General features: G+C 39.8%; 1 protein-coding gene across 1 annotated transcript in view; it reads left to right on the top strand.

Moving 5' to 3' along the window:
- LOC139723559 (serine/threonine-protein kinase D3-like) overlaps positions 1–27,389 on the top strand; it is an 81,539-nt gene extending 54,150 nt beyond the window's left edge. The window contains exons 5-21 of the mRNA XM_071634799.1: positions 1,875–2,023; positions 5,959–6,190; positions 9,570–9,647; positions 10,534–10,675; position 10,750; positions 12,416–12,538; positions 13,179–13,256; positions 14,063–14,468; positions 18,012–18,086; positions 19,790–19,942; positions 20,401–20,507; positions 22,573–22,734; positions 23,696–23,794; positions 24,704–24,864; positions 25,691–25,797; positions 26,617–26,702; positions 27,072–27,389. Of these exons, the coding sequence (XP_071490900.1) occupies positions 1,875–2,023; positions 5,959–6,190; positions 9,570–9,647; positions 10,534–10,675; position 10,750; positions 12,416–12,538; positions 13,179–13,256; positions 14,063–14,468; positions 18,012–18,086; positions 19,790–19,942; positions 20,401–20,507; positions 22,573–22,734; positions 23,696–23,794; positions 24,704–24,864; positions 25,691–25,797; positions 26,617–26,702; positions 27,072–27,293 (2,381 nt within the window). The 3' untranslated portion in view covers positions 27,294–27,389. The remainder of the gene's footprint in view (positions 1–1,874; positions 2,024–5,958; positions 6,191–9,569; positions 9,648–10,533; positions 10,676–10,749; positions 10,751–12,415; positions 12,539–13,178; positions 13,257–14,062; positions 14,469–18,011; positions 18,087–19,789; positions 19,943–20,400; positions 20,508–22,572; positions 22,735–23,695; positions 23,795–24,703; positions 24,865–25,690; positions 25,798–26,616; positions 26,703–27,071) is intronic.
- The last annotated feature ends 230 nt before the right edge of the window (positions 27,390–27,619 follow it).

Genomic DNA, 27,619 nt, shown 5'->3' with positions numbered 1-27,619 from the left:
TTCATCTTCCAAACAGCATCCAATGGGATGGAAAACTCCAACTGAAAGGTGGACACCGTGACCATACTCGCTAAAGAAAACGCGTAATAGGGGTCGTTTTTTCTCACGGATTAGATGGAAAGTGTGATGTACGAGCGTATATAATCAAAGGGTATCAAAAAGGCCGAAATTTGGGAAAATGGGATATTGTTCAATCATGATGAAGTACTTCTTTAGGGTGCAGGAAACATTTAAGGAATACTTGTTTTTAAGGCCCAAAAAAATCATATGATCATTACTCGTTTAGGGGCCATTTTGAAAGTCCATGCATGAGCATGGTGTCCACCTTTTAATTGTCGCTACCCCTCCCGGGACAGTATCAAAGGACCGTTTTGTTAATTAACGCAATCCCCCCTTCCTTTAAAAATCCTGGCTTCAGGCCTGCTAACGCGGGTATACAATAGAAAAAAAAGTTAAAACAACACCAGGAAAATCACTATTCTCAATTTTGCGGCGCGCTACGCGCGCAGAGTCTCGAACACAATTAAACTTTGCAACTTCCTGGCAAAATGAGTTTTTACTATTTCCTAGATGAAATACCGTAACGCGATTGCATGCAACAGACAAAAATACAAATTTCCTCGATACTTTAAAACGTCATTAAAACAGTCAAAATTCACAATTTGCGGCGCGCTTCGCGCGCAAATTCTTATACAACTTTTGTAGTTCGGTCGTCCAAAGAATATATATATATATATATATAATTGTGTGTGTGTGTGTGTGTGTGTGTGTGTGTGTGTCATCATTGGTATTAGTACCGAAGGTCCATTTTTTTAGTGACCGCACCCCCCCTTGAAAAATCCTGGCTACGGGCCTGGATATGCAGCTCAAATAAAGCGGTGGAGTCTTTTTACCAGCTTTCACTGACTAGGTTGTACATCAGGATCCCAATTCCCAGTCCTGACAATGCATTTTGTTGATTTATTTCCACATCAGTATGTTTCAAGTGAGCTTCTGATCATCGTCTGCCATGACTTGGGGATGTTTAACAGGCTAGTGCCACAGAGAAGTGTGTTGGAAGCTAGTGTGCCTTGTGCAGCTGTGAAAGAGGCAAGGTCACTGTTCTGGTTTGAAATATGTACGCTGCTGCACCGTGATGAATCACACGGCCCAGTGTGTGAGCAAAAAGTGTTTGATGGACCTGGATGACAAGTCATGCTCTGTTACCGCCGCCGCTCTGTTACCACCATGCAGCTAGTTTATTAGCGGAATTACTCCTTCAATTGCAAGAATTTACCCCTGTGAATTATTTTGGTAATTTCCTCTGGGTGTGATTAGTGCAAGTGGCATTGTCACATTGTTAGTCACTTGGTCCCTTTTCACAATTTGTGCAGAAGATGCATGAGCTACTCTAGTACTTCAAATCAACCTGATTTAGAAATCATTGGTTTTTTTTTTTGTGTGTGTGTGTGTGTGTTTGTGTGTGTTGTTGTTTTTTTCTTTGAAGAAATCATTAAACTTGTCATCACTAAATTGATTTCTTTTAGATGGGCAGATAGATATGTTCAACTTTGATGGCATGAATATTCTTCAGAATTTAGGACAATTAGCACAGATTACAGTGGTACAGTGGTACAATAGGTCAGATCAAATTTTTATAAACCATTTCTGTTAAAAAAAAAAACTGGACTGAAGTAGCCAAGAAGTGTAGATTCTCTAAAGTCATTATGCATTCTTGTAATTCAGACAATTACATTTCCTTGTGTCTATCTGTGTGTGTGTGTGTGTGTGTGTGTGTGTGTGTGAGAAAGAATAAATATACATATTTAGAATATTTACACACAGAAATAACTTGAAGGAAAATAACTGTTTCTCATCGATGCTGCTCTTGACAGGATGCGGGGGTAACTACCACAAAAGGTGCGCTTTCAAGATTCCCAATGACTGCACGTTATCCAAACGGCGGCGCTCTTCCCTAGCGATCTCATCATCCAGTATTCCCTGGTCTCCATCCGAGTCGAGTCTGTCTAGTGAAGAATCACAGGTAAGCTCACAAGGAGTGAAGATGATGATGAGGGGGTACAAAGACATGTCTGCTCTCCTTAATGACATCAACACTGTGAAACTATTGTAATCCTTTAGTTTAACCTTAAAGCTTTCTGTGCGAAGAAATTTAGAAATGGAAATGATAATAATTTTTCCCCTTTTGAGTAATTTTCAGGGACATAATCATCCAATTACATGCATGATGAACACTGTCAATTAAGGAGGATATTACAAAGGCAAATTCCCTTTTCACCCTGTGCATTTAGGATCTCATGAAAGTTGGGAGGATGTACTTCTACTTTCTGCTCTGTTTTTGCAGCTATTTTGTATAATCCTAATGAAATACATACCATAACACGTACGTTTGTAGGGTGTTTGCTTGGTGTTTTAGAGGAAATATGTGAAGCAGCATATTTCCTTTATATTTTTCTTCACACTGAAAATATTTCCCAGCTATCAAACCTCAGAAATGAAAGCCAGGTCATGATAACAGTTCTAAGGAGGTGCTAGACCACTGTGATTTCATATTTGAATGGCTGCACAGCCTTGGTGTAACCTGAAGCCATTGTTGTTGTCAATTGTCCCAGTGTGATTTTTTCCCCAAATTTCCTCCATTCGTAGTGGGTGGTGAAGGGGAGAATATGAAGTTCTTTTTTTTTTTTTAAATTTCTTCCATTCGTAGTTGGTGCTGAAGGGGAGAGAAAGAAATTCTGTACTTCACATATTCAATGCACCATACTTTTTGGCTCTTATTCAATGCACTGCTAAACTTGTTAAAGTACAAATATGTAGAGAGCATAGAATTTAGTCAGTATTCAGCCCTGAGAAACTCTTAAGATTGTGTGTGAATATGATAGACTTGTGAAAGTTTGTTTTGATTTAGTGGCAGTCAATTGCACACACACACACACACACAAAGTTTTTTTGTGTGATTTTGTGCTCAGCTCTAAATGATTTTTACAAGATCTAGAAAACACACAAAGAGATATAGTATTGCGACATTTCATTTTCCTGTATTATTTGTTTCCTGCGTTGAAAAGTAAAAATCGAGCTCATGATAAAATGTCCCAAATAAGGTATTCTTGTATCTGTGCCAGCACGTATTTCCCATTCAGAAGATTCTGTGAAATCATGTCATACCTAGATTGATTTGCAGATACTTCTATGGCCATTAACAGTGCTCTGATACTCAGAAAGATCTAATGATATCTTGCTTCTCTTTCCTGTTCTTTGTGAGAAAACAACTGCTGTGAAGATAGCTTTCTCTCTTAATACAACAGACTTACAACCCACTGCAGGCATGTACAGGAAGCTGGAAGATCCTGAATTTCAGCCTCATACACATTATGGTTGTAGTGACCCTATACTTAGTGAAGTCTGCTTGCTGCAGTAGTAACAAAACATGACTGTCATGAAAGTGAATTGAAGGAATATTTAACATATCATAGCTTGGTAGAGTTGCTAAAATTTGAGTGGGAGAAAGTTACTTTATTGTCTATAAGGGATGTGCATAACTCCATCATGTGATTGGACATGGGACCTTCTTAAAGCTACCAATTTTCTGATCAAATACTTTACTTGACAAGCATTTGATCAATGCACCATTCAATCATTCCCATGGCTTGGTTTGCATATTATTGACTTCATTCTGTCATTGTACATTGTGCTATATAGCCATTTGGGGGCAAAGCTGGGAATGGAAACTACTGTGAAGTGTTGGTATCTTGTAGAGGAAGTGTACATATCCTCAGTCAGCGTACTTTTGGGATGTGAACCACAGCGCAATTTGCCTCGTTGAAAGTGCGTAATGTTAACAGTACTTTCTTCTCTTTCCTTTTTTCTTTTTTTTTTTTTTTTTTTTTTTTTGGGGGGGGGGTTAAATTAAAAATAAAAGAAAAATAACCGCAGTCGAATAAAGTGGAGTGTGTTCCTGTTTCTTATCTGTGTTCTCCATGCACCTGCACCACGTATTGCACACCTGCCAACTGTTCAGTTTTAATCTGAATATTCAGATTTTTCACTAAAAAAAAACCCCACATTATTTTCAGTATGTTCTGATATTTTGGAAATATCTGTTGATAGCAAAGTATATGAAATATATGAAAGTTCAGATTTTTAAGTATTTTTTCTTTGTTTGTTCAGATTTATTAAGTCTCAGGGTTGGCAGGTATGGTATTGGCTCAGGAACCTTAAATTCAAATCATACAGCTACCCTCCCCATGTGTGGGTGATAAAGTAAATTTTTGAAAGAGATTTGTAATTTGGTAAATGACGTCACAGAACATTTAGTGCTTACATTGTACTATATAGCCATGCACTATAACCATAAATTCTTACACAATGAAGCAAAGCCATAAATAACCCATACCATACTTGATTTGCTGAAGAAAATGGCATGTGCTCTGCCGTGCATCACACAAGATTATATGCACACTTAAATGCATAAATTGCCCTCATGGACTTAATCATGCATCTTTTATGCTCGTAACCTTGTACAGTGTATTTGAAATCAAGCACCGTTGAAACCCAAAATAATTATTAGAGTAGTTTATCTTTGAAGTGATCTTTTGCTGCTTTTCCAATACTTAGTGGCCATTTCTTGTACAACACTGCTTACATTCATAGAAGATATTACAGGAATATATTGTGTAGCCACAAGAGAAAGTGGATTTGAATAGAATGTGAAAAAAAAACCCTGTAAGAGTTACTCTGAAGGAAGATACTACATGAAGAAAAACAAGGATGTGACCATTATAGTATACATAAACATAAAACGAGCTTTTAATGACCTGTTTTGAACTGAACACAAGATACTGTTTTCACTTTCTCTTTCAAAACTAAGGTGTAATACAAACATTGAGTGAGTGTTATCCTGTGATATATTTAGTTAAGTGTTCTATGTTATGACTTACAATGAAGACATTGAATGCGTAGTGCGCATGCATTTCCAAATATTGAATGATGCAATATACATGTATTTTAATTAATAAGCCTCTTTATGTTAATGTTCAGCCATTGCCCTGTATTTTTCAAGAGATTTTGTCAAAATTAATGTCAGATGTTGTATATTTGCATATGCAATTCAGCTGCAAATCTGAAAAAAAAAAAAAAAACGGTGCTTACCAGAATTGGGATGAATTATCTGGATCACTAAACTGTTACAAATGTGTTGAAAATTCCATAATAAAAGTTGTAAAGACATTATCACCATCTGTTTGTAAATGTTCAGCGACAGAGTGGCCTCATTGTTTGAAATATGATGGAATAATGAAAGAGGAAGTACTCTCTTTTTAGTGGTAGTTGTTCAGGTGATTGAAAGAAAAGTGTTTTCGTAGCCTAGAATATAATAGTTTGAGGATGTTATCTGGAAAGACCTATGAAATTAATGCATTTGCACTTGTGAGGATGTAACTCTGGCATTACCACTGAAAATGTGTTACATGTGTGTTTGTGTGTGTGTGTGTGTATGTGTGTGTGTGTGTGTATATGTGTATTGTCAACGCCATCTTGAGATGGTTGTTGCAAGGGGGTTTAAGAATGTGACCCTTGTTAGGATCCGTGTTGTATTCTTACATCCCAAAGTAACCAATCCTCATGGAATCCATTCAGCAGGCTGATGTTCAGTGTGTGTCACATAAAGTTACTATGACTCAGCAGTTTGTGATATGTGTGATATGCAGTTTGTGATGTGTTTGATATATGTCAAAACCCCTTATGTATGAAGGGTTTTATGATGTAGATGTTTTAGATGATGATTGTTGATCTACCACGGGTAATTATGTTATGTAAAATGTTTTGACAGCTTACATTTGTCATGAAAAACAACAATACCAGTACCTTCATGCTTTATAACACTCCTGTGTCCTGCAAGCCGATATTTGTTCCTTGAATGATAGCATGAGTTTTCACCCATTATGTTTACTTTTCCCCTAGCAGCAGCTTTCAGTGTTTGTGACACAACAGACTCCCCTGGTGAAAAGTGACAGCTACAAAGAGCGCCGGTCACCCTCTTGGGGCAACCGCCCTCTATGGGTGGAGCGTGCTGTCGCCAGTCGGATCAAGGTGCCACACACGTTCGTAGTCCACAACTACACCAAGCCAACAATCTGCCAGTACTGCAAACGGCTCTTGGTGGGACTCTTTCGTCAGGGACTCCAGTGCAAAGGTAGGGTTTATCATGATGCTGGAGTTCAGTACGCTGACTCAGTTGTCAGGAAAACTATCTGGAAACCAATGAAAACCTAACTTTTGAAGTTTGTTGTTGGGTTTTGTTTTGTTTTGTTGTTTTGTTATTTGTTTGTTTGTCTTTTTGTGGGGCTCTTTGCTTTGATATGAATGAAAGCATTATTCTGAAATGCACGGGAAAGCTTTCAGACAAGCAATCACATGATATCCAATATTTTCTTGTGTACTTAATTGACTGCCTTTATCAGGCAGATTACAATTTTGAATTATCAATTAAATAGTATTCATCTCACATACCAATATTCATGTCATTGTCAGTAATTCAACTCTTTACTTACATGGCCATTGACATTTTGCAGATCTTTGTAGTGCTTGCCTTTTCAGTTTATGCTACAAAACCAATGTTCATTTAAATCCCCTCGGAATCATTTCTGTCTAGATTTCCGCACAGAAAAAGAGCAGATGAGTTCCAAAACTATTCTTGACCACAATTACATGTACCTTCTGTGAATGATAATGATTACCTGAGAATTCATCATTATTTGTTTTGATATGATTCAGTGTGGGGACTCTGTGTGAGCTTCACAAAGAGTCACCTTGTAATTGTCAATTGTTGTTACCTTTGTCAAGGAGGTTATGCTTTTGTTGGTGTTGATTTGTTTGTCTGTCTGTTTGCAAAATAACTAAAAAGTTTTTAACAGATTTGGATGAAACTTACAGGAAAAGTTGATAATGACACAAGGAAGAGATGATGGAAATTTGGTAGTGATCCAGAAATTTTTACGAATTTTTGAAGGGTTTTTTATCTTTTGGCAAATAGGGTCAATGAACTTTGGATTTCAAGCTGCGCGTATTTGAGGTTTGCATACGTGCACTAAAGCGCATGTTCTGCACGAGCCGCCGCGCAGCATGCAGGAAGCTGATGAGGTAAACACAAGGCTTCTTTATCACTGGGATATTGGGTGATTTTCACTATGCATGTTATGGGTGGAAATGAGCTTCTTGGTGGAGGTCTGCGCTCTGTGAGTGCTTTTCTAGTTATCATCATTATGAGCATGATAATCATTGTGATTGTGGCTATCATCATCATCATCTTCATCATCATCTTCATCATTTTCAATTGTACCATGATTTTATTATAATTATTAAGTTTGAGCATGTAAGGTTCAACCATATGAATGTTAAGTTTTACGGTTATATCTAGGTCCCTGGCCACATTGCTCTTTGCCACATGGATATCTTTTCAACAGGGTGTATTCTTGTTCATTTATTTGCTCAACTATATTTTCATTTGGAATGCAATTAGCACGAATATGAAGTTATGTGTAGTTCCCTCCTACTCTGGGATAAAGAGGTTTCAGAATGGACAGGAATGATGATCTTACTAGAGATCTCTTGTCACACTTTAGTAGAAAAGTTTAGTATCTATTACAGAAGAAACCATGCTATTGCTAGTGTCAAGAAAATATATATGACGCTGTTTCATGATTGCCCCAACAAAGATTTACTTTCTCAAATGAACATGATACCTGAGAACATATTGGTGTCCTTTGTAAATTGGAAGAGAAAAAAAAAAAATAATTTAGAGTCACAAATAGAAAACTGCTGTCCTTTCAGAAATGTGACAGTAGGGACATTTAAAGATAATAAAAAGTTTTGGTACCTCAAAAGTTTCCCTGAATTTCCTTGTCTTGGTTTGTGTTTCAGGTTAAAGTATGTTTTCTGTGAGAATTACTCGCCCCAAAGTGCTCTCATGTCTTAGTAATCATGCAATAATAGTTTCGTACCAGAGCCGTCGCGGTACGATAACTATTGTACGAAACCACTGACTGCGACCAGCAGCGTGCAGCCCATTGTACGCATAGCTAACTGCGACCAGCAGCCCCATACGCATAGCGTAATGGGGCTTCGCATTGTAGCATTCAGGATCATGACAGAATTAGTATTGCGGGTAAATGTCAACTTAAAGTCCAAAAATTTCTTCGATTTGAAGACTTACCAATTCAGTTGAAGTATTGAAAACAGGCTTCGAACAACGTTTGGTTCTGCCAATAGTCCCTTTATGTTCGAATTGATGACAATGTGACTCGGTCGAGAGGACCTTGGGAGAGCTACATACACTGAATACTACGGCCAGCGCATGCGCACACAAACATCTTATCCGTTCATGGATGTGAAATTTGTGCGCATGTGATGTGTTCGCATGCACTGGCTGTAGTATTCAATGTATGTAGCTCTCCCAAGGTCCTGTCGACCGAGTCACATTCAGTCATCAATTGGAACAGAAAGGGACTATAGGCAGAACCAAACGTTGCCCGAAGCCTGTTTTCAATACTTCAACTTAATTGGTAAGTCTTCAAGTTGAAGAATTTTTGGGATTTTAAGTTGACATTTACCCTGCGATACTAAATCTGTCATGATCCTGAATGCTACAATGCGAAGCCCGATTACGCTATGCGTATGGGACTGCTGGTCGCTATGCGTATGGGGCTGCTGGTCGCAGTTAATTGCATGATTACTAAGACATGAGAACACTTTGGGGCGAGTAAGTCTCACAGTGTTAGTTATATGAAAGGTACTGTAACCTGAAACACAAACTAAGACAAGGAAATTCAAGGAAACTTTTGAGGTACCAAAATTTTTACTATCTTTAACATACAAAATGACTGGAATAAACAAGGAAGGAAGTACTCATCCATGTTGCCAAGATAGGTATTTGCAAAATGATGGATAGGCTGGCATTACTGATGACTGATAATCAAATAGTTAGAACTATTCCAATCTGATTTCAAGTGATTCCATAGCCATTTGTTTTTTCTTGTCCTACATTTTAAGTAAATGTTCAATATGGGTCAATTATTCCTTCAATTCTACTCACAGCTTGAGATCACTGCACTACAGATGTAAATTCTGGCTTCTCTCCTTTATATTTGTCATAGCACATATATTTGGAAAAAAACAACAACAACAACAACATAATTTGGTATTGTAAATATTCATTTGAATAACACCTTTTACCTGGTGCATTGTAGCTTCCAAAATCAGTTCCTGGTTTAAAGCAAATGGCTTTAAAAATAGTTTGTAGGCTCAAACAAAATTATGAAAGAGTAACCCTTTTATATCAAATATTGGAAGTAATGTAACAGATTATGCTCCCAGTGATAAGTTGTCAGGTTTTTATGTTTTTGCTCAAGCCATTTTAAAAACTCACCTTTCCATTCCAATTTAGGCCATCAGAGATTCCACTGTTTCACTCATTTATCTGAATGATTACTTATTCCACTGCAGTCAATGCAAGCCCATTTATAAAGCGTGCTCTCCATTTCTAATAACTTGTACCATTTCCTGTCATCCCACAGATTGTAAATTCAACTGCCACAAAAGATGTGCTGACAAGGTGCCCAAGGATTGCCTGGGGGAGACACCATTACAAGAGGGTGAGTTGTGTCCCATGGATTCAATGTCTAGCAATGCCTATCATTGTATACCAATACCTTCCAGAATGTGGACACTAATTTGTTTGTCCAAGACTACACTGCCACCTTTCAAAGGTAACTTCAGTTTATAGACAAAGACCTCTAGGATATGTCCAGACCCTCTGTTTGCGGCTGCTCTTCATCCAAACAAGGTGGTAATGAGATTAAATTCTAGCTGGATGCCGATGTGGATACTTGACAGGCGTACCAGAGGAATAAAGAGTCTGGAAGCGAGGCTACTCACCAGTGACATTGTACACCCATTTCACATTTCCCCAAGATGGACCCCAAAACCACATCATGGTAGAGAACTTCTCATACAAACCTGGCCTTCAGCTGAATGAAATGCATACTAAAGATGCTCAGCTGTATTGCATGATTCCATTGTGACTTCACCGCATTAAAAAGGGATGAGCTGTGATTAATCAAACTATCCCCAAGATCTTAACAGGAGGCAAACATTAAGTGGCAAGTCTCCAGTGTCTTTAAACCTGCAGAGAATGAAACTGGCAGTTGTGGCAGAAGATATATATTTGCCCAACTTTCAGCTAGAAATGTCTCTAATCATGAATTTCTTGCTCAGTGAGTGAAACAACAGAAATGAGAGACAAACCCTCAACACTTTTCAGAAAAAAAAAAAAAAAAAAATTAGAAAATTGCACTCCATTTCTCAAAGTCTGAAGTATGATACGCTGGGTAGTTTGATGTAAAACAGTGAAATATTGGAAAAGAAAACCCCCTAAGTCCTTTCGTCATCTGAAGTGATATTGCTACAGTCCTGTATTAGTGTAATGACATTGATTTCTGCTGACTGCATTTTTCTTCTGTCTGTTGGATTTGTGGTTAGGTGGGGACAATGAGGACCAGGAGAGGCTAAATGAGAGTGATGAAAATGAGGCTGAGGAAAATGAGAACGGGTCCAACCGGGATAGCATCGGGGATGAAACACTGCCAGAGAATGACTCGCCCATCAATGAAAACCCGCTCAGGTAAGAGCGCACACTTCCCCCCTGCCCTTCCCTTGCCATGGGACGCAGGTTCGCGGGGTAAATGCATTTCTTAGTGTTGTGTTGCTTGAAGTTAAGAGATGGAACTATGAGATATGACACCATCAGAGGGAGCAGCCATGACACATTAGAGAGTAGTCCTGAATATACTGGGGCAGGTATCTACGAGAAATGCAGGTCATGGGAAAATCACCTTGTCCTCAACAGGTTAATATTTTTTGCAAGCTTCCACCTGTCTGATTGAAATGGGGTGTGTGGCTTGTGGTTGCAGAATGTCTTATCTCCTATTGGTAGTATGTGCCGCAGCTCACAATTGACAGTTAACGTTGGTAGGTGCTAAAGTGAAGGCTGAATTCACGCAAACAGGAGAGCATTTCAGGAACAGGTTTATTGACGAGCCCACCGAATGTGGGGAGACTAAGGGATCGCTTGCGGCGTCTGTCTGTCCCTCGTACGTCCGTCCGTCTGTCTGTCGTCCATCTGTCCGTCCGTCGTCCGTCCATAACGCTACAAAAACTTGAATAACTCTCTACTGAGAACTTCAATTTCACTCAAACTTGGAAGGAAGAGTAGTTATCCAAAGTTATGCATTTTACCAAACATGAAGGTCATCTCAAGGTCAAAGGTCACAGTCAGAGGTCAATGAAGTGTAGGGGCCAATGTTAAGTTTTTACGACGCGTTTCGATTATGGCTCATAACTTTTGATTTATATGTCTGTTTGTGACCAAACTTGGCTAGTAGATGTCCCTTGGGGAGTTGAAGCGCACCACAGGGTCAAAGGTCACAGACAGGGGTCAACGAACTTTTAGGGCCCAATGTTAAGTTTTTACGGCGTGTTTCGATTATGGCTCATAACTTTTGATCCCTATGTCCGTTTGTGAACAGACTTGGATGGTAGATGTCCCTTAGGGATTTGAAGGTCATTACAAGGTCAAAGATCACAGACAGAGGTCAACGAACTTTTAGGGCCCAATGTTAAGTTTTCACGGCGCGTTTTGATTATGGCTCATAACTTTTGATCCCTATGTCCATTTGTGACCAAACTTGGCTGGTTAATGTCCCTTTGGGAGTTGAAGGTCACCACAAGGTTAAAGGTCACCACAAGGTCAAAGGTCATAGGCGGGTCAATGAACTTCCGGAAGGTAGAAAAACATTAATTCCTTCTACGCGAATGGGCGAGACACAATTTGGCACTTGTCTAGTTTGTAGACAACAAGATCACCAGTCACAAAGTTGACCCCTTTTTTTCTTCATGATGTTTAGTTCTTCAGTCTGCTGATAACTTGAGCTTGTTGACCTAGCTACACATTATCAAGGTCATCAGTTAAAGTTGCATGGTAGGCAGGTTATAGAGGGCACTTCTCATAATGCTCAATGTCTTTGCTCAGCCAGTGCCATTGCAAACAAGAAGTCTCAACTAAAAATCCCAGCCAAACTACTGCATTCAACGTTTGAGTTATTAGTTTTTTATACGTGCAGTAGTACACAGGTAAGGGTAATTCATCTTGATCGAGTTATGATATGCATAAAGGTATGCATAATGTAATTCAGGGTAAAATGTACACAGGACCACCCACCAGATTCCAATAGGCAAATAGTTCAGTTATGCAGTGATAGTGACATTGTGGTGTAATGTTATTAGTTTCTTGTCAATTCTCTGCTGGCTTTTATTGTCATTTTATCATCTGTCTCTACCTTTCCTCCCCCCCCCCCCCCCACAGTCCGTGCAAAGTAACAACATTCCACTCATGCGCATTGTGCAGTCGGTGAAGCACACCAAGCGAAGGGGATCACAGGTCCTGAAGGAAGGATGGATGGTCCATTACACAGATAAGGACAGCATGGTGAGTATACTACACCACCACACCCCTCCTACATGGCCAGACACTGCTGGACATACTCTTCCGGTCTGGAGGTTATGTCATAAACCCACAATTGTGGGTAAAGTGTGTGTCTTTTCAGGCCAAGGAAAAAGTAATTTAATTCTTTACTTTCTTTAGTTGTTTGCTGCTTTTGTGTGTGTGTGTGTGTGTGTGTGTGTGTACTTACGTGCTCTTGGTTGTGCTTTGTTTTTGTAGCTCTGCTCGTCCAATCAATTAATTCATTTGAAACACAAAGACAAACTCAAGACTAAGTAATTAGATAATGTTGGTATTTCAAAAGCTTGTAAAAGCTGCTTGAGCCCTCAATATGGACGGTTGGTTCTGAAGAAAAGATTATCAAGGGGAATAGGAAAATGTTCGATTGTGTAAGCAGCAATAGAAAACCACTTATTTTGCATCCCGCTGTTGTATGGTAATTCTGCAGATGCCATGATATATGATGATGACACTTAGTGCTGTGCCGTAATAGTTAACCATTCTTGGCTGAATCCTAGTGACAGTTTGAAAGTGGAATTGATATTTAATGAAGGTTGCTCGATACTCACATATGGATTCTCTTTTCATTGTTATTCTTTTTCTTGCTTGTGTTTCTTTACTGCAGCGCAAGAGACATTACTGGAGAATAGACACCAAGGCCATCACACTGTACCAGAGTGATAGTAGCACAAGATACTACAAGGTACTCCTCGGCACTCCTACTCCATACCACGATTTGATAGATGCTTATGAAGGCAGGAATTTGTGTAATTATTCTGCTATGAGCAAAAATGTCTAAATGTACATGGAATAACCATTCTTTTTTTTCTCTCTCTTTTCCTCTGGACAAATCTCAAAAATAAATAGATGAATAAATAAATGAATTATGTAGAGCAACAAGAACAAAACAAAAGGGAAAAGCAAGAATGATGGGTTCACACATTTTCTCAGATATGCTGTGGATGAAGCTGCAATTAATGTACAGTGCAATTTTTTTTTTCCACCAAAGACAGTGGCAGAGTCACTGCTGTCTTGTAGAGAAATTTAATATTCTGTGTGTCGAGATGTGTGGGTGTTGTGGGATCCAACGCAGCTATTTGGTTATATACTGATTAATTCAGCTTCACAATTAACTACACAGGACACGTAGCAGAATTTCCTTCTCTTCGACTAACCAAAGATTTTTAATTGACATCACTGTCTTCTCATTGTTTCCTATGTGCCGTCTTTTTTGCATAAAAGTGGATGGTGGTGTGTGTAGCCTTCAAAAGATCAGTCAGCACTAGTCTTACAAAACACAGTGGCTCAGTCACACCTACCTGTGTGTTCCTCGTGATAGAGGGAGCACAATTCATGATGTGATGATGATAATTATAATCACCGTATTTCTTATCTGTCCAATCCATTGTTTCTATTTATGAGATGGCAGCTGACCGATGTTGTATTACGAACACTGATTACCATTACCGGCCCCTTTTCGCTTCTTTGATGGGCATGTGTATGCTGCAGGAAATCCCTCTCTCAGAGATCCTGTCCGTCAGAATGGTAAAACCCTCCCAGGATGGCAGTGGGAGTGGCAGTGGCAGCAGCACAGGGATGAGCAGCGGTGCTCTGGGGCTGGTCGGTGGGGACGGCTTCACCTCCCACTGCTTCGAGATCCAGACTGCCAAGACTACTTACTACGTTGGGGAGCGGGCGGCGGCGGGAGATGGCCTCTCCGACAAGGGCTCGGGTGGAAGCTCCACCTCCGCCTCCAAGCTGCCCGTCCCCTCGGGCTCCTCGGTGGACGAGGAGCAGGAGCAAAGCTGGGTTGGGGTGGAGGTGGCTAAGGAGTGGGAGACCAAGATCCGACAGGCCCTGATGCCAGTGACTCCACAACAGAGTACCACCAGCATCACCAGCACATCAAGCCCAAGTAAGTTACCTCTTCCGATCCTTCCAGGCTGCAGATTGTGGGACATTCACTCATCTCTCGTGAAGAAATATGAGAGGGTCATTGTAGTAAGAAAAAAAATCTATGGAGATCTTTCTTGAATTTTCACTATAGTTTGCTCAAATTAGACAACTATTCACAGTCCTAGTGCTGATGCATTACCAGGGAAGTTCTGTTTGCAGATATTGCATGAGATAAGATGACATAGATGCTGAGTGATGCATCACATTGTGCTGGTAATGGATTGTTTCATCATAGCTTATACTCTGTAGAGATTCACTATCTTATGTCATAATTAGATCTTTTCTATTTTACTTGGACATCTCAATTATATATTGAGCATATTAATTGTGTTGTAGAGAAGGAAAAAATGTTTAATATGTTTTGGCTTAGAGGTTGTCTATCTCTTTTAATTGATCTCCTACACTTTGTATTCCTGGAACTACTGTGCCTTGATCTTCCTACTATGCTTGGTGAATCCCTGTGAAAATTGTGAATGAAGTGTAATCAAGTTTTGCTACAGTCAAATGCCTGTCGGTGTGGTTATCAGCCCAAACTGTGATACTGGGGCCTGTATCTCGTATATTCCAGCCACCCATAGCTCAGTAGAGACAGGTGATATGAAATTTAAGTGATAGATGGTGATTACTTGCGAAGAGCCTGCCTGAAGATTTGAGGCCACCTGCTTACCTGATTTTTCATGTGTCTGTTCTGTTGGTCAATTTGTTCTTTAATCCCATTGTGCGTTCATACCAAACATACGCGGGAGCTTCGTGTAATGCCAAACACAGCCAGCGTCGCTCTCAACAGTCGTCCCATCGCAGCAATCGTACGCGTAAGTTTGCAGGCAGTCACTGGCCCCCACCCTTTCTCCATCCCTGCAGTGGGACTTTTTGTGGGGGATCACTCCAAGGAGAATGGCTGCTAGGGAAGGGAAGCCAGAGGCTGTATCACACACTCCTATCAAGTTGCTAGTAGTAGGAAACACATGTATATAGGAAGAGAGGCTTGTTACCTGCAATAGCTGGCCGATGATTGGCAGGTCTTTGATACAAGAAGCAGGCCCCTGTAGCATAGCTCACACAATGGCCAGATCCCCTTCACGTGTAGGTGCTGTCTCTCTCTACAATATCTCTCACACTCTCTCTTGCAGGCCTTGTGTGAAATGTGCTTAATGCACTTGTGCTTGTCTTAGTGCAAGGCATGTGCGCTGGTTTCTCTTGTGTCCATGACAGCCTTTTCCTGACTGTGAAATTCAGTGGTTTGCCGAACTGTTGTCTTGCGTACTGCATCAGCGTCTTATTCCATCTGTTCTGTTGTACAACGTCTTCCGCAAAGGCAGTGATGTGCTTGTGTGAAAACTCTTTCCTCCTGGTGTGAATACCTCCATTTCTCTCTCTTTTCCTTGTGTCTCTCAATCCTGCCTAGATGCTGATACTGAGTCACATTTTACAAATCACTTCTTTATGATCTAGAAGTATTTAGCACTCATCTGCACACACCTCAATGTTCTATTCTTGTTGCTGGCCTCTTGCACAACAGACGCACAACAGCACAACATTGCCATATGCCCACAATAGCTGTTGATAAGGAAAACACCACATACACATTCACACACTCTCATATTGCTGTTGCAAATGTAAATTAAGACATGGATTTAGTGATTTGGCAAAAATGATAATGGTAGTTTGAATGTAATGAATAGGACACAATATGTGGACTTTTAATTTGTATTTGGAACAGTGATGAGAGGAACTGTGTTACTGGTTAAGTTACCATATTGCTTTTGCAGTGCTTTAGTGTAACTAAAATTGATTTATGTATGTTCTGTAGATGCATTGTTCTGTACATGCAGCTCCCGTATGATTTGAACAAAAAGCTCCTGAAATGAACCATTTTCAGTGTGATGGTGTTAATATGTATGTATTGAGTCATCATTGAGAATGTGAGCTGTGTATCATATAAGCTGATGTCTCTTTTTCAGGAGCTAATACCAGCTGAATGAAGTGTAGTAATTTTGTTGTTTCAGGTTATCAGTTTTTGTGTTTCATAACTTGCAGGTGCTTTATACTTTGCTCTTGTGTGTGTGTGTGTGTGTGTGTGTGTGTGTGTGTGTGTGTGTGTGTGTGTGTCTGTGTCTGTGTCTGTGTGTGTCTGTGTCTGTGTCTGTGTGTTTCTGTGTTTGTTTGTGTGGCAAGATCTCTGTGGTTGTGTTTGTGTGTTTGTACTTTTGTTTATGGTTGTGTATATGTTAATTAAGCTCACAAGTGATTACTGCACGCCAGTAGATTTCATTGTGGCATTGCACAAAATGGATAAGTGCGCTTCGGTTTTACTGTCATGCTATGTGTCAAAGAAGTGGCATCTTCCACATTTGGGTAACCATGTGTTTCAAACACATATATTGTTTGTACTAGTAATTTGAAAGAAAGGAAATTGTGATGTCAGTTAACTTGTAAGTGTACTGAAAAATGGTCAAATCAAGTCACTGACATATCATCAACCTGCAGAAGAAAAGTGAAATGCTTTGTCGGGAATGCAGTGACCTCCATGCAAGAACAACATACTGTTCAGCTTTGTCCTATGTTGGGTAAATCTGATGTTGGAACTTACAAGTATTAAGAGCTTTAGAAGAAGTATTCTGAGGAGCCAGTAGCGAGCAAAGTATCACTGTAATATTCTCCTGATAATGCTGCAACTGTGATCCCACCAACCTATGATGCAGCAGAACAATAGGTATTAATACCCTTTTACCAGGAAGAAAAACTGGTGGAAGAATTCGTATGGGGAAAAAAACTGTTGGAAGTGGAGGAATAAGGGAAAAAACATTTGTGAGCAGTACACATTCACACAAACATGTACCCTCTATTATGGGTGACATTGTTAAATTTAAGAGGCTTTAGAGTTTTGTAGAAGATGTATCCTTCCTGAACTGAATTTTCCATTTAGGTCTTCTGTGTTGGGCAATGTCAGAGGGTCAGCATTTTTATTCTTTCTTATTCTTCCTCAGTGTATGAGTACCAGCTATTTGTTGAGCAATGGTTATTTTGTGTCTTCAGTTCCAGACCTTTGCATAATCTTGGGTCACCATTGATCTAGTTTTACCCCCAAGTGCCTTTGTTATGTTTGTTTTCTCTCTGGCCTTGGCTAATCTGTCCATGACAGAGTGCTGCTGCAATGTGTGAGCGCATTTTGAAGATTGGTAACAATGCCTGTACCTGTCAATTTTGTTTGCCAGCCTCTGCTCTTTCCTAAATCTAAGCCTCAATGTGAGCCCTTTCTTTCTCTGATAACGTAACCCTGGTTCTTAGCATAATTTATGAGTTTATTGCAATTCAATTGAAGTAATGCTTTAATGAAAAGAGGGGGAAAATGTTGCAGCAATACCATCATTCGTGGAGATTTGATACGCTACATGCAGATTCATAAAATGAGAAAATTGTGTGTACTCAATGTTTCAGTTTTATCTGAGTAATGGTGGTGACAATTTTATTTCCTCTGTCCAATGTGTGTATATTTTTTCAGGAGTTGAAACAAATTCAGGAGTAATACAAATTCCACGAGGGTATAACCCTACACGACATCAAGATCGCAAAGAAGGTAAACACAAGAATGGAGTGGAATTTTGTGTCATGCTAACAAATATCATGCCCGATTCATTGTAGAGTAGAAATGTTTGAACATGGGTGTACTAATGATTTCTGACTGCAGTCACAGATATTTCAGACAATTAACAGGTTTGGCATCATTGTAGTATATAGCACACTCTATGAATGAAAAAAAAAAAGTCTGAAATTGAATCACTTAATTTTTGGATACGAATAATTCTTCATGAGTTGCATAGTCTGACACACAGTTTTAATGAGATCACCTGGATGATTATTTATTTCAACATTATAATGGTTTATGACAACAGTTAGACTTCAGCTCTGCTGTGGCTTTGCAACTGGTATTCCATACCCCTGCCTACTCACCCCAGCTCCACTGAAATACAAGTGTAGCCTGAGAAGAAAGGATCCATTTCAGATTTGCTGGCTTGCATTGATAGTGTAAATTATCACCATCCCTTCTCCTCCCATTCAGGAACTACCAGTTTAATTCTTCTCTCCCAATTAATCCCCTACCCATCAAATCTGCACACCCCAATTGACTAACAATAGTGATAGGGGATTAAGGCATGAACACTTCTGTACCAGACACCCACCCCCTGTAACAAAGAATAGCTTTACCACTCTACTAGTCCTGTTACCCTATCATTCACACACCAGAGAAAATGAATGAGAGTTTGCATAATGAGTCTAATTAAGACAGGTGCCTGTGATTGGTTGAGTGAGAGTCATCCCACAAGTGAATGTACCATCCCTCTTCTCGCACCCACTAACCCATGCAACAGTATCCTTTATTGAAGCCTTGCTAGTAACATCACACATTCATAGTTTACTTCTGTGCATTACAGTGCCTTCTTGCTCATTAACATCCATGACACCATATCATCACTAATATCACCCAGAACTGATTGATACTTGTGAAATCTAATACCAATCAGGAGGATTGTACGAATGTGCTGCAGGTGCTGGGACTTCCTTCTCTGAAGACAAGATGGGATCAGTGATTACCAGATCGTAGAGAGATTATTGTGTTTGTATTATTGCTTGCTGAGTATTATCTGGGAATTTCTTATTGCCTGTTTCGACTAGTAGTAACCCGAGTCCAGATGCCAGGATTACTGGAGGGTGTTTCACCCTCACTCGTTAGTACCTCTCCCTCACAATCAGTGTTAGCACCTAGCATCCCTATTCACTGCTGTGATGGGGCCTTCTTGGCAGGTGACCCCTGGCAACGGGGTGTCACACTGCCGCAGCTCCCCTGTGTCTGGTGCAGAGGGTCCCATGTCGTCGACCATCACCTCTGCCTCGGGAAGTTCTCCCACGAGGCCATGCAGCATCTCAGCATGTCCTCCACTAACCAGCAACGTCAGCCCAGATGCCAGATACTTTCGGGTCGCCCACGCAGTCTTCACTTTCACCATCTCGACACGAAAATGGACCACAATGTGTGCTCTGTTGGTAAGAGTAAAGGGGGGCAAACTGGGTGGGTCTGTGAGCAAACTGCCAGACCTACTGCCAATCTACTATACCCTTTCTGTGCGGCAAAGACTCCAGTGAATGAAATGTATGTGGGGGGAACTGCATGTGTTCCCCTGCCTGTGGTCAGTCAGTCCCTCTTTGTGGACTCCTACAAAAGACCTCAGCCAAAGTCCAGTGGAGTCCCTAACTGCTCCTCCCTCACTTACTCTCTCCAAGGTTCCATGAACGCCACAGAGAATGGTGATGAAAAGTATGCTATGGATACATCGTCAGTGGTCAATAAACGAGAGAACAACGACATCAGCCAGCACTATCAGATCTTCCCTGATGAAATTCTTGGATCAGGACAGTTTGGTATCGTCTATGGCGGTGAGTTAAAACTCTTTAGCAACAGTTAATACCCCAGGAAGAAGGAGGCCCACATTGGTTTATTTTGTTGTGTGGTGGATTTTTTATAGTCAAGTTTTGCAGCTGACAAGAATTTCATTCCATGACCTTTTTCTCATTGACTCTGTGACAAATTATAATTCCAATTTTTGCTGTTAGTAAGCAATAGGTAAGGAGAGCATAGCACATATTTAATTTACTACTTTTAAAGAATAATTCTGCTGTTCAGTAATTCATAATGGTCCAAAATAGCCTATTGTATGTGGGGTCCATCAAAACACCCTGTGAAGGTTGTGTATTTAATTGTTTGTTTATGTTTTTGTTGTTTTTGTTCTTGTTTTTTTTTTTTTGTGTGTGTGTGTGTTTTTTTTTTTAATGGACAAAATGGTAAATGCCAAAAATTAAGTGTGAAGCACTTTGAACTTTGATTTAACATCTAGGTGTGCATCGGACGAGTGGAAGACAGGTTGCCATCAAGGTCATCGACAAATTCCGCTTCCCAACCAAGCAAGAAACGCAACTCAAGAATGAGGTGGCCATTCTACATGTAAGTTCAAGGTGCACTGAGGTATCGGAGAATCCAATAGTAATGTTGTTTATTTCTTCTTCAGATTTGATAGTACTTTGGGTCTGCTGTTGATGATACTGACTAATCCAAGCACAGTGGTTAACAGGTGCAATCCTTTTGTAAGTTTGTTGTCATTGTTTTCCAAAATGAGGAAAAAGGTGCTTAAATGCTGGAATGAGATGATGTGTGGAGAGATTGTTTTGTCAATCATGGCTTCTTCATTCAAATGGATATATTTTGTTTTCCTCAGTATTGCCAGTAAGAGAGTATGGGGGTATATTCCAAGTGATTGGTTTGTAGATGAAAATGGTTGTCTAAAAACAGAAGTGGAAGAAAATATTGCATAAGTCCCTGGCTGGCTTTTGACTTTGTACTAACCAACTCTAAGTAGTTGTACTTGTAAAGTCGGAATCAGAATATGGTAATCATATTACTGTATTGCAACTCTGTGGTATACTTTTCTCTTTTCTGGGTGCAACTGTTCAAAGTGTTCCATAAACTGATATAAATGGTCAGATTGCATCACAAAGTCCCCTTTGCCAGGACAGATGGAGTGTATCAAGTAGATACCAGTCAAGTGTCCACCTCCAATCACTACTGCTAGTTGTCTACTGGGTAACGTGAAGTAGAGTGAGCAGACGCATTAGAGTCTGAACAAAGAATGAAGAGGATTGAAAGTGTCGTGTGGGAGTTCAAGATTGCCTCAGAGTTGTGTCTTTCTCTCTGTTGCAAATGGAGATGTGACTTAGTGGGTAAAAAATGAGCTTCACTCGATAATGATGGATGAGTAGTGTAAATTACATGAGTAAAAGGAAGCTGATGTCTGCTAGCTGCCACCAGACTTGTGGTCTGTACAAGTTCTTTGTTCCTAAAAGACAAAAGCATCACCTCTTGGTCTGTCTAGTGAGGGCATGGAGAGGACAATAAGTCTTGAAGCCAAGCCCCACTCTGGCTCCTCTATTGTTTTGTTATCCTCTGCTAGCCCTCATTGTGATGAGTAGGAATCTTGTTCCTAAATGGTTGTGGCTACCAGATGCTTAGTGAGACCAAAGAGAATGGATTACTTAAGATCATTCATAGTCAAAAGCCAATGTAAAGTCACCATCACTTTAGGGAATGTACCTTGATACACCAGATGATGCGATGAATGATGCTCTGAATTGTCTTGGAGAAGAAGGTACTTGAAAGAAAGATATTATTCAGAGGGATGAAGGTTCAGGTGCGAGTTTCTTCACTTTGTCTCCTTCTACATCTTAACAAATTTAATTTGTAGAGGGAGACAGAGTGAAGAAACTCGCACCTGAAGAAGATACTTATATGAGAGCAATGATAGTAATGTGTGTCAGCAAACAGCAAATCATAACAACATGACACCATACATTGTATGTACAACCTATAGATGCACCCTATACACACACATTGATACCTCCTTGGTTCAAAGATTGCCAACAAAAAGTTCTAGTCCTAAAAATCTGTGCTTGTGTGTGTATTATTGTAGAGATGTTTATTTTGCAGGTACAAGTGTATTTTACATACCTTGAATTATATGATGATGTTGACAGCAGGCTTGCTCAATGTGATGAGGGGAAAGTGCAGGTAGCATTCTGTAAAGTGTTACTGGAATAAGTCTGTGCACCATGTTTTACTCCTGCATCATGGTTGAAAGTATGTAGGGCAAATGGTATCAGTGCTGTATTGAGTCAAAAGTATGTATGACATGTATTCTAGGAGTACTATGGAAGAATATAAATTACTATCTGTGGCAGGCAAATGACCCTATGTAGGTGCCTCATGTTTAGTACCATGCATTATCTTGTTTTAGTTTGTTTTCTGATTGCATATGTGTGCTAAAGCTTTGTCTTCTTTTGCTAAGTTGTCAAACGACAAAACTGTGAGGGGAGGGAGTTATATATTCCGTGGTCATGAAAGGTTTTCATATGTCTGAAGTAGAACACTTCTGTGCCTTTTCACTCCTGTTCTCTTCACAGCCTGTATTATTGAAGTTTTCACTGTCCAACATTTTTGTGTATCTGGTACCGTGCAGAAAGTTCGCCATCCCGGTGTGGTCAACCTGGAGCAGATGTTTGAGACACCGGAGCGCGTCTTCGTCGTCATGGAGAAGCTGAAGGGAGACATGCTGGAGATGATCCTGTCCAGTGTCCACGGCAGGCTGTTTGAGAGAGTCACCCGCTTCCTTGTCTCCCAGGTGAGATGACTGATGCTCGTTGTCAGCTCTTAAAGGGTGTATACAGTTCTGGTTGAGGTGAAGATTTAGCTTTTAACGTTTTGTGAGATATTCAGAAACCACTCTATGAGATGTCAAAGAGCATGCAGTTCTAAGGGGTATCAAAAGTTTATTCGATGAAAATCGGTTTTGAAATGGCTGAGATATCCAAAAACAAGGTGAAACAAAGAGATACTAATAAAGTTGGGGCATGTCGCCTTTTATTATTAACACTTTTTGGGATATCTCAGCCATTTGAAAACCAATTTTCATCAAATAAACATTGAATCCTTCTTAAAATTACATACTCTTCCATATTTCATAAGAGGCTTTTCATTATCTCACTTAGGAATGTTCAAAACATGAATCCCTACCTCAACCAGTACTGTACAGTCCCTTTAACATATTAATTTTGTTGCTGCTCTGATGTTGTTGTTTTTTGTTTGCTTGTTTCAAATCCCATTATAGCTTTACTGGTGTGACAAAGTTGCCAGAGAAACTGTTTTGGTGGGGCTACATTTGAGGGGCTGCAGTTTCTTTGTGTCTGAAAAAACAAATGAAAGTGTGGAGGAGAGTTGTTCATGGCATTTTGGTTTACTCTACATAATGAAAGGACTGAAAATGATTCAGTGACTTATTCGTAATGTTCAATCCGTCCTATTGATTTGTTTTAATGAAGTATCTTTGATAAGGCATCATATACAAAGCAATAAACAATGGAAAGCTGATTCAAATTTGCTGTTAGAGATGTAAAATCATTGGGTTTTGAATATATGTCAACTTTTGCATATTGCCTATCATATTCCCTGTTGGATGTTTCATTGTATGATAAGCAGGTCTATATGACCAAGATATGATTGCATTTATTGTAAGGGTATCTTCCCGTATTCTTTGTCACTTAAACTCTGATAACACATAATGTGCGGTTCACATTTTATTGCAGATCTTGATAGCCTTAAAGTACCTCCATACTAAGAACATTGTCCACTGTGACTTGAAGCCTGAGAATGTCCTACTATCATCTGATGGGGATTTCCCCCAGGTAAGCATACGTACATACATACATACATACATACATACATACATACAAACAAACACACATTGTGACATTTGCATTGTGCCTTTTCCAAAGGGTACACAACATAAATAACAATATATCAGACATCATAGATTACAACTTATAGAGTAGTAGAAAAAAAATAACAGTGTAAAATATATAACATTACTGAAATAAATGGGATTTAAATCCTTCTCAAACAGTGAAGTGGATGATGTATTTGCTAATGAGGGGGTAATGAATTTCAAAGTTTGGTGGCAATGTGTGTGAAAGAACGATCTCCAGCCATTTTGTGGGTAGTTGGAATGACTGAGGAAATTTGCTTTGAAGATTGTAAGTAGTACATAGATTCGTGGATGTGGAGTTGTTCGTTGATGTCTGATAATGAATTATTGGCCCCTTTATGAATGGAGATTTAGACAGTGGTTAATATCTTATACTGAATTCTTTGGTGGATTCTAAGCCATTGTAATTGAGCAATAAGGGGAGGGGATGTGTTTAGGCGTCATGTAGACAAGAAGAGCAGCTTTGTTCTGCAGAGATTGAAGGCATACCATATTCTTCTTTGTGATGCCATTGAGCAGGGAATCACAGTAATCTAAGTGAAATGTAATTAAGGCCACAGTGTAACATGTGTCTTTATCAATATAATACTTCATTCTACTCTAATTACATACTGTATATGATATGAGGCTATCATAGTGAGATCTAGCACATTATGGAGAAAGTCATGTATAGGGCTACACCTCGGGCATTAAGTCATATATTGGAACACAAATGTCAACAGTGTAATTTAGTTTCCTTGTGCTCTTCCCAAGTCCGATAGTAGCACAGATGATAGCTATTAACGATGTGGATATGATGCATTGATTTTGAATTGCATTTTTTTCACAGGTCAAGCTATGTGACTTTGGATTTGCCCGCATCATCGGTGAGAAATCATTCCGTCGCTCCGTGGTGGGTACCCCTGCCTACCTGGCACCCGAAGTCCTGAGAAGTAAAGGCTACAACCGCTCACTGGACATGTGGTCTGTTGGGGTCATCATTTATGTCAGGTAGGTGGCTCATCACTGGTACAGTGTCCTGGTACTGACATGGTGCCTCACTGCTGTTGTAGGTGTCCACTTATTGGTAGAGGTTCACCTGTACCAGTATAATGCCCTAGTATTGGTATGGTGCCCCAGTCCTTGTATAGTGCTCCAGTATCGGTATAGTGCCCAAATACTGCTTTAATACCCTTGATTGTTGATTTGGGGTGCACATGGTATGTACACATGTAATTTTAAAGTTTTTTATCGCCATTTATTTTCAAACATTCTTACAGCTCAAAGGTGTAAACCACATAATTTATCCGTAGGCTTCTCCTATTGTGCAAATATCAAGATACAATTAATAATACTTTTACTTCCACAATATAACAGAAACTGCATATGGATATGAAATACATACTGTATCGAAGCAGGCACATGGAAACTATGGTTGTCCATTAATTTCACAAGATGACATATACTGAAGTTGATCAAGACATACTGAAGTTGATCAAGACTGCTGAAACTGTTAGCTTCCTTAAATGAGATGACATATTGATAGCAATGACTGAAAAGTGAATGACACTCCTATTCATGCATATGGGACACACTTACCTCAGTAAGCTTTTGTTACTTTTACTTTATTGACTACCGCTTGGTATCTTTTGCTCTCATCTATGTTTATGTGCATCTTCCTCCTATGTCATTGAAGAGATATGGCATGATGATTGGTACTTAAGTGAGTGAAGGACTGAGGTATGAAAAATGAAATCTGACTTACTGTGACTATCTGAGACTGGAAGCTTGTATGTATTTACCTCTCTGCCCTCCTTTCCTTCCCCTAATCACACAGTCTAAGTGGAACGTTTCCCTTCAACGAGGATGAGGAGATCACAGACCAGATCCACAACGCAGCGTTCATGTTCCCTCCAAACCCATGGAGTGAAATATCAGAAGCAGGTTAGTCAAGCTAAGTGAACACAAGAGGAAGTTTTTGGCATGTTCACTCAATTTATGCACATCATCTCAGGATTACTCCTCAATACAGAGCTTTTAACAGAGAAATTCTCTCTCTTATGAAGTCACCAGTTGCACTTTGCCAGACTAGATGTACTGATGGTAAAACAAGTAGTATTTGGTATTGGTTCGTGATTACAATGAATATAAAGAAAGCAATCCATTATCATTTTGCCTATTGTGAAAACAGAGAGCTGACACTAATTGGATGAGATACTCAATGAATTTCTCACATTTGACAGATTGGCAGTTCAGCAGAAATGTATTCGGTGTCTATGCTTTCAAGTGCTTTCCTTTACAAAGATAAACTTTTGCATGTTCCTAATGGTGTTACTGTATGTCAGAGATGAAATTTGCATCAAATTCAGGCAATGCCAGAATTGATGCTTAGCAGATTTTAAACTAACCACACAAAAAGTAAATAAATAAATAAATGAATGAATGAATAAATAGATAAATAAAAAAAAAAATAAAATAAAATAAATAAATAAATAAATAAATAAATAAATGAATAAATAAATAAATGAAAATGATCTGCTGACATAAGTAGGTTACAATGTTTGAAATCTAAGAGAAAGAGAAAGAGCTTTGATGATGGCTGTCATAATTGATTTATTGATTGAATGATCGCTTGATTGTTTGACTGACTGTCGGACTGACTAGCTGACTGACCGACTGACCAACCAACTGACTGATTGCATGAGTGATCACAAGCGTGATGTAATAAATTATGTTTTTGTCTGGTACTTTTGTGTTCCACAGCCATTGATTTGATCAGGAACCTCCTACAAGTGAAGATTCGCAAGCGCTACACAGCCGACAAGTCCCTAGCTCACCCGTGGCTGCAGGTAAGTGCAAACACAATTCATGTTACTGTAAGGGATAGAGAGTAAGATTAGAATGAAAAAACACCAAGGCTGACCATGTCCACCTGTGTTCCCATGGAAAATACCCAAATTTGCAAAGAAACAAATTGAAAGCTCGTAAAGTTTGTGATTCATTTGCACTTCTTTCTACCGATCTTAAAGGTTGTCCGGACACATTTATTTCTGATAAGAAATGCTTACACCTCTGAAGAATGGTTGGGGGGGGTTAAAAAAAGAAAGAAAAATTCTGTGACTTTCATCAGTGATTTCATGCTCTGAACAGATATTTGTCTCCTGCTCACCACCTATTATGTCACTACTTTGTGTGTAACTCTTCACTCCTGTACACAGGACTACCAGACGTGGCTAGACCTGCGAGAGCTGGAAGCCATGGTTGGCCAGCGGTACTTGACACACGAGAGCGATGATGAACGATGGGAGGCCTACCGGCAGCAGCTGGATGCTGGCAATGACCCTTCCTCTCAAAACCCAGGGGGGAACTCCCCTGACACCAACTCCACCCACCTACAACTCAGCCCTGTGAGGCACATGGACCGTGTCAGCACGCTGTGAGTCAGCTAAGGGGGAGTGTCGCTGAGCCCCATTGTGTGGGACTGCTCTCATTGCATTTGACACCACTCGTCTAGCTAGGAGATGGAGATGGCGGGAGTAAGTGCGTCATTTGAGATCATCCTGTAGATGTGTTGTGAAGCATTGGAGCACTGTGATGCCAAAGTCACCAGCAAGTGTTTAGTCATGTTGTGAACAAACAAACGGAACATCCAGACAGTTGTGATTTTTTTTCTTTTTTTGTTCAACACTCCCTAACCCCTACTCAGCCTCTCTGTCTACATCATTTCAGTAATGTCTGTCATGTCCAAGAAAACAGGAAGAGGAGA

The sequence above is a fragment of the Diadema antillarum genome, unplaced genomic scaffold (genome assembly GCF_040938485.1).
Source record: "Diadema antillarum isolate AM-2024a unplaced genomic scaffold, OU_Dant_1.0 scf00000192, whole genome shotgun sequence".
Lineage (NCBI taxonomy): Eukaryota > Metazoa > Echinodermata > Echinoidea > Diadematoida > Diadematidae > Diadema > Diadema antillarum.
This window is presented reverse-complemented; position numbering and strand designations above follow the sequence as displayed.